A 16,858-nucleotide genomic window follows, 5' to 3' on the forward strand; every position below is an offset into this window, starting at 1 on the left:
CACTGGTCCTATGGTAGCTGGGCAGTGTTCCATCCTGGCTCCCAGCTCCAGTGGCTTCCCTTCAGGGCTAGGTTGGGGATGGAACCTCCCCTCAGGGGGTGCAGGAAAAACGGGGCAGACCACTGGGCCTACCTGCAGGAGATGGCCCCTCACCATGTGTTCTACCCCACATGTACAGCTGTGGGCCAGGAGATCCACATCTCTGCTCCCCTGGGGTTAAGCATAAAACCTGATGCTGTCAGCACACTGCTGTGACTTGCTGCCACACAGAGGAGCTGGCAGTGTGCTAGCGGGAGGTGGAGGCTCAGACAGGCTGCTCAAGGTGCCCCGTTGACCTTGCCCCCAGCACCTGCAGTGGGGTGGCAGAAGGGAGCCCCGTGTGCTAATGAGTTTTCATCACAATAACAGCTGTAGTTCAGCAACTGTTTATTCTAGCCCTATATCCCAGCTAACCCAAAAAGAACTAGAGGTGTGGGGGCAGTGGTAGGGGACATGCTACAGGAGCCTAGGGTCCACAGGGACAGATGGACCTTGAGTGGGTCAGCCAAGTCTTGTGCCCTCTAGGTGCTGCCTGAGCGTCCTGAGGCGAGGCAAGGCAAGGACTTGGGGAACCCCTTGGCTGCTGCCCGGGTGATGAAGATGGCCCCATTCTGAAAGGGCAAGTTTCCAGTCCTCCAGGGACCTAGCAAGAGGCAGCAGCCCCGGTTTCCTGTAAGGTATCCTCTGGGGGCTCTGGTGGGGACTGGGCTGGAGGGTCCTGGGGTGCCAGGGCCCCTGCGCCATTGGGGTGCTCCACCCTCTCAAACAGGAGGAGCATCTCACAATGCGGGGTTTGCGGGAAGAGGTCCACAGCCACAGCCTTGACAGGTCGGAAGGGGGTGCCCTTCACTCGGTTAGATGGGGCCCTGCAGAGGCTGTGGTGGAAAAGGAATGTCAAGGTCCGCCACGTGGGTCCACCGGGTCCCCAGTCCACCCTGTCCTGGGGCCACCCCAGGCCCCCCACCTCACACTCACTCCACAAAGTTGCCCATGGCCGCCCGGGGGTTACAAGAGACATACAGGAGCCGCTTGAGGTTCTCAGCTTTTCGGACAGCCAGGATCACTTTGGAATCTGAGGAGGTCCAAATAGGATGGGCATCAGGCCTGAGGCTTCGCAGCCTGGTGTGCCACCCAGACCTCCCTGCCCCCCCATGATACCTCCCAGATGGAGGGCACTTACGCAGGCCAGCACGGGGTGGGTCCAAGATGGCAATGAGCTGCTGAGAGGCTAGTCTGCTCACCAAAGCGGGCACCAGGTCCTCGGCTCTCCCACAGTGGAACTCCACATTACTCAACTCTGGACATGGAACCATAACCCTGTCACAGGAGACCCAGGACACCCTCTCCCCACGGGATCCACCTGGTATCTTGAAGTCCCAGGCCAGAGGTGTCTCGGGAAAGCCTTCTGGCTAAGGAACCTGCTCACCCTTAACACAGCTCCAGCATCCTGGGTACACAGTCAAGTCCACACAGTAGGAGCCCTCCTGCAACCCTCTGCCCCTCACCCCACCATGGGCCCTAAGAACCTCCTGGTGGGCCTCACGGGCGGTGCTGAGGTATACAGCAGGAGCATCTGCCGCCCACTCGCTGTGTGGAGCACTGGCTCTCACCATTGTCTTGGGCGTTCACGCGGGCATCTTCCACGGCCTCCTGGCACAGCTCAATCCCCACGACTCTCTTCACCCTCTGAAGTCAGGAAAGGACAGACTCGTGGCGCCCTGCCCCATCCCCACCCCCTCAGCATGGTGGGAGGCATTTGGGGAGTGAGAGAGGATCCAGAATAGGTGTGGGGGGCCGCTGGGGGTCATGAGGCAGGTGACGACGTGGGTGGGGTTCAGGCGGGGCAGGAGGGCTCACCGGGGCCAGTGCCAGGCCGATGGTGCCAGTGCCACAGCACACATCCAGTACTGTGCTCCCTGCGTCCAGCTGGGCCCAGTCCTGGATGACTGTGTAGAGCACCTCGGCCGCCAGAGTGTTAACCTGGAGAGTGGGCCAGCAGCATCCAGGAGGTCAGCGGAGCCTCCCTGCCCACGCTGACCTCCCCACCCCCAAATACTTGCATTCCCTGGGCACTTCCTGCCTGGGGGCCTCCATGGCCCCATCCCTGGGTCAGTCATCCTCTTCCCAGGTCTCCAGATCCCACCCCTCCCCCATCTAGCCATCTGAGTGCCAGAGGCCCAGTCCTTGGACTGACCCTCAATCCCATCATGCCTGGCAACTTCACCCGGTCTCCTGGCTTTGAAAACCAACTTGATGCTGATAACCCACACCTCACCTCTTTTCTGAGTGCCAGAGCTCACACCAGAACCCTGGCATCACCCCAACTCCTGTTCCTACCCCCAGAGGACCCTTTTCCCAAAGGATTGTCAGAGAATCTAACGGCAAATGATGTTTTTCCTACCTTACAGTGCTTATGACTCTCCTGCCTGGACGTTCTCCCCAGGCTAATCCCTTATCACTGCCCTAGCCCACTGTCCCCATCATATTCTTTTTTTTTTTTTTATTTGCGAGAGAGAGAATGAGAGACAGCATGAGAGGGAGGAGGATCAGAGGGAGAAGCAGACTCCCCGCCGAGCAGGGAGCCCGATGTGGGACCCGATCCTGGGACTCCAGGACCATGACCTGAGCCGAAGGCAGTCGCTCAACCAACTGAGCCACCCAGGCGCCGCTCCCCATCATATTCTGACATCATGTCAGGCCTCCCTCCATGTGTCCTTGTGATCCCTAGAAATTTGGGGCTACCTGGAAGAAGGCGTGAGGAGAGATCCGGAAAGTCAACCCCAGCAGGTCCTCGTGGATGCACCGGTCTCCAGCCACGTGCTCCAAGGGCAGGCCCTCCTGGCTAGGAGTCTTTCTGTGGGTGGTAGAGTTACATCCATCAGTGTCACCAGCCCTTGCAGGGACCCGCCCCACCCCTACCCAGGCTCCTCACCGCTGTCCCTCCTCTACAAAGTAGAGGCAGGTCACCCCAGTGGCCTTGCCTGGCCCCGCCATGAAGTGCTGCGCCAAGGAGGCCTTCAGCCCAGCCAGTTCCTCAGGGCCCAGTTTCTGGGTAAGTAGCAAAAAAGGCCTTGTAAGGCTGCGTCACAGCTCACTGTGGCCCAGACACCCTCCCCCAAGAGAGCCACCCTGCCTGAGACCTGGGGGTGGAAGTAGACAATGGCCATGGCTTGGCCACGGCGGCTGGTTCGCACAGTCAGCTGCTTCCAGTGGCCTGAGTACGTCTCTGGGTTATACGCTGGATATGGAGTGGACCTGTGGGAGCCATGAGTGGCCCTGAGTCCCCCAACATCTGCCAACCAGGACTGGGTGAGCAGCATCCCTGCTCGCTCTTCCAGCCGCACCCGCCAGATCACAATCCCAGAATCCCCCCAGGCAGACCCTCTGCTCCCAGACCACCTCAGGACTTCTCCGGGCCCCCAGCCCAGCCATAAGCCCTCACCGGATGAACTCCTGGAAGGCCTTCACCACCTGCTTGGTGGCCCCAGGGATGTGTACGGTGTCAAAGGGGGCTGCCACAGCACACGTCCCGCCCTTGTACTTCCCAAGCCGACAGCCGACTGTGTTGTCCTCCCCGTCCACCCCAACGCCGACCAGAAACTCACACTTATTACGATACTCGGTCTGCAGGGAGGCAGAGAGAGAGACATGCCTGACCTTACCCTGGCCATCCGGGGGATGGGGTGGTCAACAAGTAGCAGTCACACGACAAATACCAGAAGTAAATGCAAAGCAGGAAAAGGGATGGCAGAGATAAGTGAAAAGAGCTCCTTTAAGAACATAAGATGAGTTTCTGGCCACACCAGCCGGGCCTGACCTGCTGGGGTGATGGCCTAACCCCCTCCAGTGGGCAGCAGGCCTTGTTGTGCTTGTGTCTCTGTGAGAGTAGCCAGGGCAGCAGGGCGCGGTTGGTGGTCCCAATTTCCCTGCAGGATGAGGTGGGGCCAAGGTTGGACTCAGTCCGCTTCCCCTGCAACCATCCCCAGCCATTCTCCAAATGCCCAGGTGCCCAGGTCCCTCCCTCAGGACCTCACTATCCACACTGATTATATATGGATTTTACTGGCTAACTACCCAAAAGACCGTGCAGACCCCGAGGATGTCTGTACAGGGCACAGGATGGGCTGAACAAGCATAGATAGAAACGAGCAGAGCTCTGGGGCCAAGGGGGTGATCTGCACCCACACTCACTTGGCGAGCTTCTGTAGCACCTGCTCACATTCCAGCCGCTTCCGCTCCAGCTGCTCAGCATAGGGCACGGTCCAAAGAGGTGTCACTACATCTGCAATGCATGTGGCCGTTGGCTCACCCTCATCCTCACGCCGCCTCTTCCTGGCCATAGGATCAGCCTTGGGCCTGGCCAGGCGCACGCTGAGTGGGCGGCCCTTCCAGAGGGCACCGTGCAGCACACGCAAGGCCTTGTCCCGCTCAGCAGCACTGCGGAATGTCACAAAGGCGCAGGGAGGTTGCCCAAAGAGTTTGGTCTTATGAGGCTGCAGGCCAAAGCGGCCCAGAAAGCGACGGACATCACTGAAGCTGGCATGGCGGGGCACGTTCTGCAGCTCCAACTTGAAGATCTCCGAGGTAAACAGGTCGTCCCTGATGTAGCTGTAGAGTCCAGGCTGAGGCACGGACTCTGCAGCCGGCCCAGCCCCCCCTTCCTCCTCCTTGTCTTCCTCCTGGGGGGCTAGGGCTGCAGGGCTACCCCGGGCACTGCTGCTGTCTTGGCCGCAGCCCTCCATGGGCACAGGGCCCTGTGTGGAGACAGACAAGGGCTGGGCTGAGGGCTGGACCCTAGAACCTGAACGCCCCAGGCCCCCTTGTCCCACACCCCAACCTCCATTAGTGCACCCTACGCCCAGCCTCTCTTTTCCCCTCTCCCAACTTATCCCCCTACCTCACGTTTTCTCCCGGCGGTTACCTACCCCGCCTCCATCTCCCCCTACCCCCTCCTCCTCCATCTCCTCCGTCTCCCATCAGGATCTCCCTTCACTTTACTTCGTTGTCGAGCTTGTCACTCATCGTCTGGTCCGTCCGCTGCCCGGTCTGGGGACACCCACAAGGGCCGCCTCCGCCGCCCGGTCCTGGGCCTGGCACAAGGGACGCAGGCGTTCAGAGGGCGGCTGCAACGCCGCGAGACCGCTCGCCGGCTCCGCCCCGGGCGGGGGCGGGACTCGAACCTTCGGTGCTCAGGTTCGGGTCTCGGGCATGGGGTACGCCGCCCGCCCGCCAGGGGCCCGCGCCGGCCACTCGCCTAGCTGGCCACTCTCCCGTCAGCCAGCGCGTGCAGCCGAGGCCGTGCGTCTCTATCATCCTGGCTTCCGGTGACGTCATCACCACGCGCCAGTTCCGATCCCCTGTCCCTTCGAGAGCCCGGGGGGTGCGCGCCGCCGCGGGGCGGAAGTGCGCGCGAGGGCCGCCGGGAGGGCACGCTCCCCTGGCTGCCGGGCGGGTCGGGCATGCGCCGCGGGCGTTTTGGCGGGAAGCGCGGGGCGGGCTGGACAATGAGAATGTCCGCAGTGTGAGCCAATAAAGCTGCACTGGTTTTGAATCGCGTCGCGTTTCCCGCCGCCGGGGTCAGGGGTCGGGGTTCGGGTCGCGGGGCGGAGGGAAGAGCGAGAGGGCGGGAGGCGCCGGCGCCAGACGCGGAGGAGAGGAGCTACGACCAGCCGCCGAGAGGCCGCGGAGCCAGCGACGACCGAGCCAACCGAGCCGCCGCCGCCGCCGCGCCCCCATGGCGGCCGCCAAGGTGCGGCCGGGCCCGGGCGGGGACTGGGTGGGGGCCGGGAGGCCGAGGCCGCTATTGGCGGCCACGTGGGCGGCCCGCGCCGCCGCCGCCAACCCCCGCTGGCTTGCGGGCTCGGTGCCTGCGGGGCCTCAGTGGCGCGTGGTTGGAGCTTTGGGGAGCGCGGCCTGGGGCCTTCGGGGCCAGGACTCGCGATGCCTGGGGGAGCGCGGGCTTGGGGGCTGCGGGGCGCGCGCGTGACCTTGGGGCGGTCCCAGGTGGGGCCGGGAGCTCCATCCGGGCGTGGGGCGGCCCGCCGCCCAAGCTTCTTGGTCTCTAGTTCACTTTGCTGTTCGCTTGAGACGAGCGGCGGGTGGCTGGTTTCCTCCGGCTCGGCCCACTTGCAGGCTTCCCACCAAAACCGTGCGTCCCTTCCTGCCGTCGCCTACGCAGCACTTCATTCATTCTCTTCTCACGTCTTGAACCGCCACAGGCCTCTGTCGCGGAAGCTCGCGTTCTAGCCGGGTGGTCGGGTCGTGGCCGCACCGACCCCGGGAGGGGGCGGCTTTGTTGACTGCGGGGTATCTGCTCGGGTTGAGCTGGCCTCGGCGGAGGCGCAGTGCCGTCCAACCAAGGAAAGCAACGAAGTCTTATATATGTTCTTTTTTTGGCTCGAGTTTGGTAGTGAAGTTTCCCAGCTTTTTATGGACTACAGATCACCAGACCACGTGTTTTGTAAGACTTGAACCTAAAATATCCATTGTGCCCTGTAGTTTTCTAAACTGGATCAGAATTTTACGGCTCTTGTACGATTTCTGTGGACGCATCAGCTTTCTGATGTAAGATAAAATTGCTGACAGAACGGTGAATTCCATGTAAATACTAACAGTTGTGTAGTAACGTTTTTGTTTTCTACTAAGCAAGAGCACTGATTTTTTTTTCAACCAGTAAAAATTCAAAGGGTTGCTTTTTGATTATTAAAGGGTGGCACTCTCCTTGAAGCTCTCTTCTATCAGCATGTCTTTTAATCTTCACTTAGCACTGTCATTATCAACATTTTACAGGTGAGGAAACTGAGGTGCAAAGTGGTGAGGCAGTGTCTCTTTGGCCAGTAGGGGGCCCAACTTTAGGGGCCCCAGTCCGACTGTCCACACATACGATTGATGCATCTGGGGAGGGTGCTGAAGTTCAGCATCTTACTGCACTCTGAATGTGGGTGCAGACCTTTCTTTGTGTGAAAGACTGTGGGCTTAATCTCTTGCTTTGGGATGAGGCTGTTCACTAGGAGGGATTGCCCACTGTAGCCACTGCTGAGCTGTGGGTGGGGGCTGGGCACTAGGGCCAGCAGAGTCACCTCTCTGCACCTCAATCCACAGGACACCCATGAGGACCATGACACCTCCACTGAGAATGCAGATGAGTCCAACCACGATCCCCAGTTTGAGCCTATAGTTTCTCTTCCCGAGCAGGAAATTAAAACGCTGGAAGAAGATGAAGAAGAACTTTTTAAAATGTAAGTAAGCTCATGTTGCTCCAGACTTAGGAATCTTTAGTGTGAGTTTGAAGTCAACGGTTTTTATGGGTGTCAAGGTCTTGGCCTGACTTTTAATTGGACTGAGGCTAAAGAAAGGGCTTGGAATTGTGTGATGACTAATCCTATGTGGAAATTAAGGCTGCTGTTAGAATCTGTTCATTGGTTAACTCTTCCCTGGGTGCCCCTGCTTCTGGTGGCCAGTGCTCTGGAGAGCACAGGTGCTCCCTGGTGTCCTGTCCCTGCTGCTCTGTCCACAAAGGTGCATCTCCACAGCTCCCTGTCCTTGCCGCCTTACAGGCTTGTTACCTCTTTTTTATCTCAAAAACTCCCACGGCCCCCTTCCTCTGGTTGAACAGGGAGTCTCTACTACTATTATTATTTTTTTCTTTTGCGCTATAGACTGGCATCTTGAAGTTTGTAAGCTCCCGATTCAGTGTTTTTAATGCACAAAATAACACCGGGAATTATAAGTGAAAGGGAGTGGTGTTATGCTTACCAAGATTAATTTCTAAGAATTATTCTACACGTGTTTTTTGACACTTTCAGTGAGAAGCTACAATGGCAAGGGACATTTTTAAGTAGTGCTGGCACCAGCCATGTGTTGAGATGTTTGCGACAAATCAGTGCTGCCGAGACTGATCCGTTGCCTATACTCAGAATCACAGGAAACACTAGGCTCTGTTACAAGTTAATGGAAATAGGCTGGAGTGTTTTTCCTGTCCAAGCTTGTGGAGTTCCCCCACACCCCTTCAGATTCTATCCAAGAAGTCAGATGAGGGTTTGAGTGCTTTCCTGTGGGGGGGGGGCAGGAACAGTGACCCCTCCCTCTAAGGAGGGCAGACTGAGGAGACCAGCCCCTTCCCACCACTCCCAGAGGTCTGGGGAGGGAGAGTCACATACATCCCTTTGGTCTCAGTGGTGGGCGTGTCCCTGAAGACACTGGTTCTTCACATCTCTGCTTTCCTGGACACAGGCCCTTCCTGAGGGAAGTGAAGCCAGCAGGTCAGGCCTTTGCGTCTGGGCCCTTGAGCTCCAGGTGAAAGCTTTGGTGGCATCCTTGTGAGGGCACTGTCTCCCTTAACAGAATTGAGCTTGGGGGAGAGAGCAGAGTGTTATGCAGAAAATGGACCAGCAGGGCTTGGGTTGGGTGGGGAAGGGAATGGAGGGCATCAGCCTAAAGTCCTAAAGGCAGGACTGCTGGGCTCACCATGGGGGCTTTGGTCCCTGCCTGTGTCGGAGCCTTGGCTGGGCCCAATGTGAGGTGCTGTTCTGTGCAGGAAGGCAGGGTGTTGGGCCAGAGCCTGGCGGCCTGAGCAGAGGTCTGCAGCCACCTCTTTGGGTTGGGGGGCCAGGGAAGCAAAGGGGGCATCTCACAGCAGAGGGAAGGGCTGGTCCTTTGGAGGGCAGGGGTCCTTGACCTCCATCTGCTTCCATGCTACCCCTGTGGCCCTATGGGACACCAGGGGCTCCCCTGCACTGTGATCAGGGGCAAGCCCAGCGTACTCAGGGCGGTATCTTTGCTGAGCAGTTGGGTCTTTCTTGTTGGAAATCTCTTTTCTTTCTCATTTCGTAACTTGAAATTTATTGTTGTTTTGCTCTTTTGGTAATTTTTGGACTGATAGTCCTCGAAGTGCAAAGAAAGGAAAAGGCGTCTATGGAGACGCCAGATACAGCTATTTGTTCAGTGCACAGAAGAGAAGTGTTCTTTGCAAGCCAATGTTTGACTACTTGTTTCTCTCTCTGCCCATCTAAGCTCTCTCTTAATGGCTTTTCTTGAAGGCGGGCAAAGCTATTCCGATTCGCTTCAGAGAATGATCTCCCAGAATGGAAGGAACGAGGCACTGGTGACGTCAAGCTTCTGAAGCATAAGGAGAAAGGGACCATCCGCCTCCTTATGAGGAGGGACAAGACCCTGAAGATATGCGCCAACCACTATAGTAGGTGGCCTCTGGGGACTGTTTTCACGCCGAGTCCCACACAAGGATGCTTCAGGTCTTTGGGCAGGTTGCCTTCAGTGCTGCACTGGGGGCCTGGGAGTGCATTGTGTCATGGGTGCATGTTCGTTGTGGTGTTTTCTGAACTTAAAGTAGGAAATGAGGTGTACCCACATGCTCTGAATGCGGAGCAGACTTTCAGAGAAACTTCTGGCATACGGGGTGTGGAGTCCAGGCAGATAGGACATGATGGGGTGGACAGAGAGCCCCAGTGTGGGCTTGGGACCATGATGTGCCTGCCCGAGGACTGGGCAGTGTTGTGAGGATATGTGCTCCTATATATATTTGATGTGCCCAGTAGGAAGCCTTCCCACTCTTCAGTGTGTTTTGTCCCTGCAGGGTGTCCCCTGAGGAAGACAGAAAGGAAAAGGGGTGGGGGGAGAAGGTGGCTATCTATCCTTGTGCCTGTAAGACTGAACAGGTAGTGGGTGGTGACAAGCTGAGGCCTTTGGACAGGTGTGATGCATCATCCTTGGGCTTAACATGGTGGGGATGGGGGTGGGGTCTGGGAAAAGCCCCCTCAGGCCTGGCCTGGGAAGGGGCAACAGTAAGTTCCCCACCATAACAGTCTCTTGGCTTCTGGGTTGTCCTGCAGTGCTGTGTGTCTTGGGAAGCAGATGTGTTTTGGGCTGCATTCCTGATCCAATGCCATGTCTGCGTTACTGGGTAGAATGCATGTCTGGCAGGGCAGAGCCCCTCATCTGGGCACACAGGGTGACCAGGCAGGAACCTGAGCAGAACAGCCCTTGGTGATGTGGAAGGATGGGCGGGTTTGCAGAGGTCCTGAGGGGTGGTGCAGAGGGGCTTTCATCTTCCTTTTTTTCTTAAGTTTTTATTTATTTGAGAGAGAGCGCAAGCGAGCATGAGTGTGTGGGGCAGAGGGAGAGGGAGAAGCAGCCACCCCGCTGAGCAGGGAGTCCGACGCAGGGCTCCATCCCAGGGCCCCGAGATCATGACCTGAGCCGAAGGCAGATGCTTAACCAACTGAGCCACCCAGGCGCCCCTTTCATGCCCTTCCTTAGGAGGCCGCTTAGGTATCCTCTCGTGAACCCCACCACCCCCACCTGTCTTGTCTGGCCCTTGGCCTCCACTCCACTTTGAATCGCTCCCCAGGGGTCTTCCTGACACCCTGTGCTTCTTCCAGAGCCTTGTCAGGTCACTGGGTTGTTTTCCAAGTTGTAGGTGGGTCTGGGCCTGGTACATACCACAGACCCCTTGAGGCGTCAGGTGGGTGGTGGCAGGAGGAGGCAGCGGTGCCTCTGTGCCCTGTACAGCTCGAGGGCTTGCCCCATGTCTCCATGGGGATGGTGTGACTGGTCCCGGTTCAGACGGTCACATGTGCTTGGGGCTGGGCGTGGGCCGGCCCACGTCCCTGGAGACCTCTGCCAGGGCTGCAGGGGCACCACCGGTAGGTGCGGCGCGGGGCGGTGCTCTTGTTTTTGCGCAGTCTGTCTCCCTTTTCCACCATTGGGGCTGCGCAAGGCCTGAGGACCCCCAGGGTGGCTGTGCTTATTCCAGGTCATAGCTTTGTCTTCCATAATGTGTTATCACAAGCCCCACGGTGTCCACTTCTGGTGGCCTCGTCCCCCAAGTCCCTGGACAATGTCAGAGTGGTTGTCCTGGTCCGACCCTGTGCCCTCCTGGGGGGGGGGTCACCCTGCTTACGGTTCCTGTCCCCCACCTCCCGATGGGCCAGGTCTCTGATGGTGTGACCAAGCATGGACACAGCCATGGGATAGGTGCCCCACAGGAAGGGCTAGGTATGAGCGGCTCTGTTGGTGTGGAGCCCTTGTTCCAGTGGAATTGGAGAATACTCGCTGAGGTCTCGGGTCAGGGAGCAGGCCACCCTGTTTCCAGATCTAGGACAGTCTGGGTTTTAAGTGAACACGAGGTGTTTGCAAAGAAAACATGTTTAAGATCCCTATCCCATGGGACTTCGTTTAGGCCTGGTTGGTGGACCCCAAAGTGGGACCTTGCGTTGGCAACCAGGGCCTTTTTTGGCGGGGTGGCCTCGCTGCAGTTGACAGAACTCTCGCTTCGCTCCTCTTCCCCAGTCACGCCGATGATGGAACTGAAGCCGAATGCGGGCAGTGACCGTGCCTGGGTCTGGAACACCCACGCTGACTTTGCTGACGAGTGCCCCAAGCCAGAGCTGCTGGCCATCCGCTTCCTAAATGCTGAAAGTAAGAAGGGTGCCGGGCCCCAGGGACTGCCTGACTGCGGCCGCCTGTCTAACAGTGTAGCTTTGCAGGGAGAACTGGTCGTGCCTGGGAAGTGTGTGGTAGGGACCGGTCCCACCGTGCTCTCTGGTGCTCCCTTGGGGGAGGGGTGCAGGCCCTGCAGTTGAGCCATGTGCCAACGAGGCCTCATCTGGGCTTTGAGGCCACGAGCAGGGTCTTTTCCGTTTTAACCTCAAAGGGGTCTGGGCATTCAGTCTACCCTGGTGCAGGCCTGTCCCTTTGCAGCCCCTATTGTCAGAAGTGCCAGTGGGCCTCGTCTAGCGGCTACTCTGACGTGCCTGGCAGTGAGGCTCCTGCCCTTGGTTGTGCACGGCCGCCAGGACCATGTACTGCTCTGCTCAGATTGTCACAGCGTCAGAGGGAGTCCATCATAGCCACCGGTCTCAGGAGGGACTTGAGAAACAGTTACTGCTCTGTCTGAGTAAGAGTGAGCCCAGGGCTGTGTTCTTAAGTCCAAATTGGCCATGTAATGAGCCATTTGTGAATCTTGACTCTTCAGACCCTCTAGGATGTGTCCCCTTCACTGCTCAGGGATCTTAGGAGGTCTCTTCTTTCCACAGATGCACAGAAATTCAAAACAAAGTTTGAAGAATGCAGGAAAGAGATTGAAGAGAGAGAAAAGAAAGGTGACATTGGTGTCGTGGGTAGGGGACTTCCTTGCAGACTCACTCTGCATCCGGCTGCAGCCCCAGGCGGGTGCTTTTTCCGTCTGCCACAGAAACATCCCAGGGTGCTGTGACCACCTCGACCTGTCAAGGGTGATACAGCCGTCTGGGGACACAGGGTACTTCTTGGGGAGTGAGCTGGCCATCAAGGTCCCAAGCAAGTGCTCCCTGGCCTGGCCTTAAAGCACCCAGCCAGGTGGTCATGTAACGACGTCTGGCTAGAGTCCACGGCCGAAGGGGCCTCGAGGTCCTCGCAGTCATCTGCTTGCCGGGGGCCCGATGATGGCTGCCCTAGTAAGGGACCTGACCTAACTGAGCTCCCTGATTCCCATCCCGGGCATGAGCTCTTAACTCGTTTGTGTGCCCCTGGAGGCTGGCTTGGCCAGCACGTGGTGAAGTGGCCTGTCCTGCGGCCCTGGCCCAGGGCCACAGGAGGTGGGCTGGGCTGCAGAGAACGGTGCTTCTTGGTTTTCTTACTGCGTCCCCCTATGTCTCAGCAGGGTCGGGCAAAAACGACGATGCCGAGAAGGTGACCGAGAAGCTAGAAGCTCTCTCCGTGAAGGAGGAGAGCAAGGAGTCGGAAGACACCGAGAGCAAGGCTGGAGCGGAGGAGGAGCAATAAGCCGCCTCCCCTTGTTTTCTCTTCCTTCCGTTCTTTTTCCTCCTTTTTCTTTTTTTAAATTTTGCCCTGCTCCTTCTTTTCAGTTTGTTTTTATTCTGTTTTGTTTTTACAAGGGACTTTATATAAAGAACTGAATTCCAACATTCAGGTTGTTTTTTTCTAAGTTTTTGCCCTATTGAAGAAGACTTCAGAAAATCCATTCCCCAGTCATGAAAATGTACTGTGCTCACTTTCTTTTCCATAGTGGAAACACTTATTTATAGTCATCAAAAATAGTGAATAAACGACAAATTCGAAACCTGCACGGAGGGCAGGACCGTGTATGCGCCGGCCCCGTCCTGGGAGCAGTGTGGGTGCTTGATGGCTCCGGGGTGTCGGGGCAGCAGCGCTGCGGGGCCCACTCGCCGCCACTGGCTTAGCCTTGGGCTTGGGGCTGCTGTTGGCCCCTGGGGCTGCGCTGTGTCTGAGTTGGGGTGGCCATGTGCTTCTGCCTTGTGGCAAGGAGTAGGTAGGCTTTTGTTGTGTCTTGCTTTGTTTTTTGCCTCAGGGGTGGGAGGGAAAGGAAGACCGCCAGAGTGCCCTGGCTTTTCACACAGGAAGGCCAAGTAGGTTTCTAGGCTTTGGCCAAGGCTGCGTTTGGTTGGCCCTCGGCCCTGGTGGAGGGAAAGGCCGGTCCCCTGGCACACTTGTCCAGTCTGGTGCAATGTGTGAGGGGGTGCTTGGCCCCACAGCCCTCCTTGGATACCCCACTGCCATCCTCAGAGAAAACTGCCCTACCCGCTCACCTGTGGCATCTTCATCTGGGTGGAATTGTGGACACTTGGCAATAGCTTTAAATATAAAGGGATGTTTTCAAATGCAAATGGGTGCCATTTGGGGGTTCGTCTTATAAAACAAATTGTGTCTGAACAAATTGTGTCTGAACGTTGTCCTAAATGGGGGGAGAAGGGTTTTTGGTGCACCAGCAGGCTTTTCAAAGCACAGGGTTGCATGTGGTAACGTGTGTCCTGGAAGGCCAACGGGGCTGCAGAGTGTGGCCGTACTGCCCTCCAGCGGGGGAGGAGCAAGTTTGGACCTGGCCCTGGAGTGGATTACTCTCCCTTGGCTCTTGGTCATTAACACCTGCTGGAGGTGCTTTACAGTGTGGCCAGAGTCTACCAGCTGGGCCCTGCTCTGTCTGACCTCCCAGTGTGCTGTGTGTTGTGTGACCTGTGTCTGGTTCCAAACCTCGGGTCCTTGTTTCCTCTGGGGGAAGCACCTCCAAAGGACACTGCTCCATTTATTTCAACCAAACCGAAAACCTCACTGGCCAGCATTGTTGTGTCCTGGCAGCCTTAGGCCTCTAGGGCACAGGTCTGGGTGCTCTTGAAGTCACTGTTGGCATAGAAGCCCTTCCCGCCAAGAAGGGACATTGAAGCTTGTGTACCTTGCCCATCCTGATGAATTGGAATTTTGATGTAAAGGACAAGTGTTGCTTCCCCATGGGCCTCTGTTGGATGCATCGACCTATGAAAGGTTGGCCCTGCTTGATCCTTCAGGGAAGGGCGGTCGGACACCCCTTTTACTTAGTACAGAATGGTTGTTGAACATTGTTTTTGCTTTGGGCTCAATACAACATAGTCCCACTTGATGTGAAACCCCAGGCTGACTTCTTTCCTCTTGGGTAATGAGTTGTGTCTCCAAGGGGGGAAAACGCTGACAGCAGGGTAGGCCCCTCAAGATGGCTGGAGAACAGAGCTGTGCTGTGACCAGGCTACGTTACAGGTGGCTTGCTGACACTGCAGAATGGTGCCGAAAGGGAGACGTGCAGTCCTGATATTCCGTCCCACTGGGATGAGCAGGGATGCCAGAGGGGCCTCTCCCATACCCCTCAGCCAGTGTGTTTTCAGGTGGGTTTCTCCCTGTGTGGCACAGAGGCAATGGTAAGCCATAACTGAGGTACTGATGGTATTGCGGATGGAGTGAGAGGTAAGATGATACACCTTTCTGTTCCAGGTCAGTCCATTGGGCAAGCTTTTCGCTCTGCTTTCCTTTTCCCAGGAATCTTAACTCCTAAGTTGGGGGAGGACTACTGGGCCGGAGGCCTCCCTGGGTCTCCCCCTGCTCTTCTCTCCTTCCCCAACCCAGGACTCTCCTCTGCCCAGGAAGTCTGCAGGGACCTCACCAAGGAGGCACCAAGCACTCCTTTCATTGACCAGTGCTTGGCACTCACTCTACAGCTCTCAGCTGTCCTGGTCCTGGTGCCCCTACATAGACCTGGAGTCAGACCTGGGCCTGAGTCACCATTTGGGAGCCTGTGGGGAGGCTCCCCATGGGTGGGCTAGCATCCAGAAGCTTCCAGGGATCTGCGGTCCCAGTGCTGGGTTGCAGAAGGGTAGGAGCAATGGCAAAGTCCTAGGTGGGGCATGCTTTGACTGGAGTCTTTGTGAGGACCCTGGACCTTGCATCTCTAGGCACTGAGGCTATCAGAGGGCTGAGGCACCATGGGCAGAGGTAAGGAGGTGTCTGCTCTTCACTTACCCTTGTGCCCCGAGCCTGCCACACAGTGCTAGGGTGCCCCCCCAACTCTGTGCTGGGCCCCCTAACGTGGGCTCCGCACTGGGCAGAGGCTACAAACTGGAGTGTTATGGGAAAAAGCCCATGACCGGATCTTTTGTCAAGCAGCTGTACTAATGCCCCAGTTCTGGCCCCCAGCCCAGGGTCTTTTTAATGGCTCACAGCAGCCCACATACAGGCAGGGAGGGGCTTCCAGGCCAAGGAGCCCCAGGGCCTGTGGCAACATGGCCTGAGAAAGTGGCCCTTGGGCAGCAAGGGATTCTGGCCATTAGAGGAGCAGGTGCCTAGGGCCAAGGAAGGTGAGGACCCCGCCCCCCCACAGGGATTCCCAGCTGGGGAGGGTGCTGATGGGTCTTGGTTTCTGAGCAGAGGGCCCTGGGGCTATGTTGGAGGGAACAGAGATTTGCTGGTCCTCACTGTGGAGGCTTCAGAGCTTGACCCAGGTCCCAGCCTCCCGGAGGTTCTGCACTGCCCTGCCTGGCTGTTCGGCCTGTTCTGTCCACACTGCAGCCAGGCACTGCAAAAGCACAGGTCCACCTTAAGCAGGCAGCGGCCGCGGAGCTAGCGGGTGGGATTTCCTGCAGGAGGTGGGCCTACCCACAGGCCTATCCCAGGCAGGGGCAGGATGCCCCGTGCTTCCCCGGGGCACTCCACCCTACCTCTGGGAAGCTGAGTGTCTCACCCGACCCTAGCTCCCCCACCTACACACACTCCCAAACCTGCAGTTTGGGCCAGGAAGCTCGAGAATCCAGCGCCCCCTGCCCTCCTTACCCTGACCAATACCTGGACTCGGTCCAGTGGAGGGGCCCGAGGGCTGTGAGACGGACAAGAGATAAACAATGACCGGGCCCCTACAGTGTCACAAATTCCCCACCCCCACGAATGCCAGGGGAGCTCCAGATGAGAGGGGTCTGGCCCTGTTCGGGAATAGCATGGAGCAGGGACATCAACCTGACCCCAGGGACAGGCTCCGAGGTGTTAAGGGAAAGGGCTGTGTAAACAGAGGCCCGGGAGGGGACCAACATGCCACAGCGCCAGGGTCTGCGGGCTGGGAACAGGGGGCCTGGCGCTCTCCGCTGTGTCCACCGGAGGGCTAGGACTGCAGGTGCGCGGCGACGGCTGCGTGGCTTCAGAGTGCCACGGGCACTCGCCTGGCCGGGGCACCAAGGCGAGGAGGGGCCGCGCCCGGCCCAGGGTTCTGAACGCTGCGCCAGACGCCAGCGCCAGCGGGGCCCGGGGTTGGGCGGAGGGCTCGGTGGCTCCCCAGTCTGGCCGGCTCCCAGACCCGGCTCCCCCCTGAGGAGGGCGTGGGGCGGGGCGGGGGCCGGGCGCGGCCGCAAGGGGTCCCAGCTCCGCCCCGCCTCCGGCCCCGCCCCCCGCCGCCTCGCCGCCCGGTCCACCTTAAGGGGCGCGCTGACATCAGCGCGCCGCCGCCGCCGCTACCCGTGGGGTGGGATTTCCTCCGCCGCCGCCGCCGCCGCCG

The 16,858-nt window shown here is 58.3% G+C and overlaps 2 protein-coding genes and 1 non-coding gene across 7 annotated transcripts; 2 read left to right on the top strand and 1 right to left on the bottom strand.

The window, feature by feature from the left end:
• Nucleotides 1-409: 409 nt before the first annotated feature.
• Nucleotides 410-5,355, bottom strand: TRMT2A (tRNA methyltransferase 2 homolog A). Of its 4 annotated transcripts, none has more exons than XM_025858024.2 (13): nucleotides 5,220-5,355; nucleotides 5,038-5,129; nucleotides 4,231-4,793; nucleotides 3,857-3,965; nucleotides 3,482-3,663; nucleotides 3,180-3,294; nucleotides 2,972-3,087; nucleotides 2,782-2,893; nucleotides 1,897-2,019; nucleotides 1,650-1,725; nucleotides 1,220-1,336; nucleotides 1,015-1,111; nucleotides 410-914 (listed from the first exon to the last, which is right to left on the bottom strand). In XM_025858024.2, the coding sequence occupies exons 1-13, from the start codon at nucleotides 5,350-5,352 to the stop codon at nucleotides 683-685; spliced, it is 2,067 nt and encodes a 688-aa protein (XP_025713809.2). In that variant the 5' UTR covers nucleotides 5,353-5,355; the 3' UTR covers nucleotides 410-682. The 4 variants fall into 4 exon arrangements, with proteins under 4 accessions (XP_025713809.2, XP_073745799.1, XP_025713810.1 ...); XM_073889698.1 differs by having other exon boundaries at nucleotides 5,294-5,318; XM_025858025.2 differs by having other exon boundaries at nucleotides 4,986-5,351.
• Nucleotides 5,356-5,523: 168 nt separating this feature from the next.
• On the top strand, nucleotides 5,524-13,121 carry RANBP1 (RAN binding protein 1). Of its 2 annotated transcripts, none has more exons than XM_073889699.1 (6): nucleotides 5,524-5,788; nucleotides 7,141-7,277; nucleotides 9,078-9,235; nucleotides 11,347-11,475; nucleotides 12,093-12,158; nucleotides 12,695-13,121. In XM_073889699.1, the coding sequence occupies exons 1-6, from the start codon at nucleotides 5,774-5,776 to the stop codon at nucleotides 12,817-12,819; spliced, it is 630 nt and encodes a 209-aa protein (XP_073745800.1). In that variant the 5' UTR covers nucleotides 5,524-5,773; the 3' UTR covers nucleotides 12,820-13,121. The 2 variants fall into 2 exon arrangements, with proteins under 2 accessions (XP_073745800.1, XP_025713817.1); XM_025858032.2 differs by having other exon boundaries at nucleotides 5,533-5,788; nucleotides 12,698-13,121.
• Nucleotides 12,192-12,317, top strand: LOC112813105 (small nucleolar RNA SNORA77). Its single transcript, XR_003205451.1, has one exon. It is a non-coding gene; the product is annotated as a small nucleolar RNA SNORA77 (small nucleolar RNA).
• Nucleotides 13,122-16,858: the final 3,737 nt, after the last annotated feature.

Source organism: Callorhinus ursinus, unplaced genomic scaffold (genome assembly GCF_003265705.2).
Source record: "Callorhinus ursinus isolate GAN/ISIS: 27379988/994484 unplaced genomic scaffold, GSC_fseal_2.0 scaffold115, whole genome shotgun sequence".
NCBI classification, from domain to species: Eukaryota; Metazoa; Chordata; class Mammalia; order Carnivora; family Otariidae; genus Callorhinus; species Callorhinus ursinus.

Excerpts from the sequence above, each read along its gene's own strand:
- TRMT2A (XM_025858024.2), bottom strand. The coding sequence starts at position 5,352 with ATGATAGAGACGCACGGCCTCGGCTGCACGCGCTGGCTGACGGGAGAG. Across the intron at positions 3,295-3,481 it reads GCCTTCCAGGAGTTCATCCG|GTCCACTCCATATCCAGCGT; the intron begins GTGAGGGCTTAT and ends TGGCTCCCACAG. Across the intron at positions 2,020-2,781 it reads CTCCTCACGCCTTCTTCCAG|GTTAACACTCTGGCGGCCGA; the intron begins GTAGCCCCAAAT and ends CCCACTCTCCAG.
- RANBP1 (XM_073889699.1), top strand. Across the intron at positions 9,236-11,346 it reads GATATGCGCCAACCACTATA|TCACGCCGATGATGGAACTG; the intron begins GTAGGTGGCCTC and ends CCTCTTCCCCAG. Across the intron at positions 12,159-12,694 it reads TGAAGAGAGAGAAAAGAAAG|CAGGGTCGGGCAAAAACGAC; the intron begins GTGACATTGGTG and ends CCTATGTCTCAG.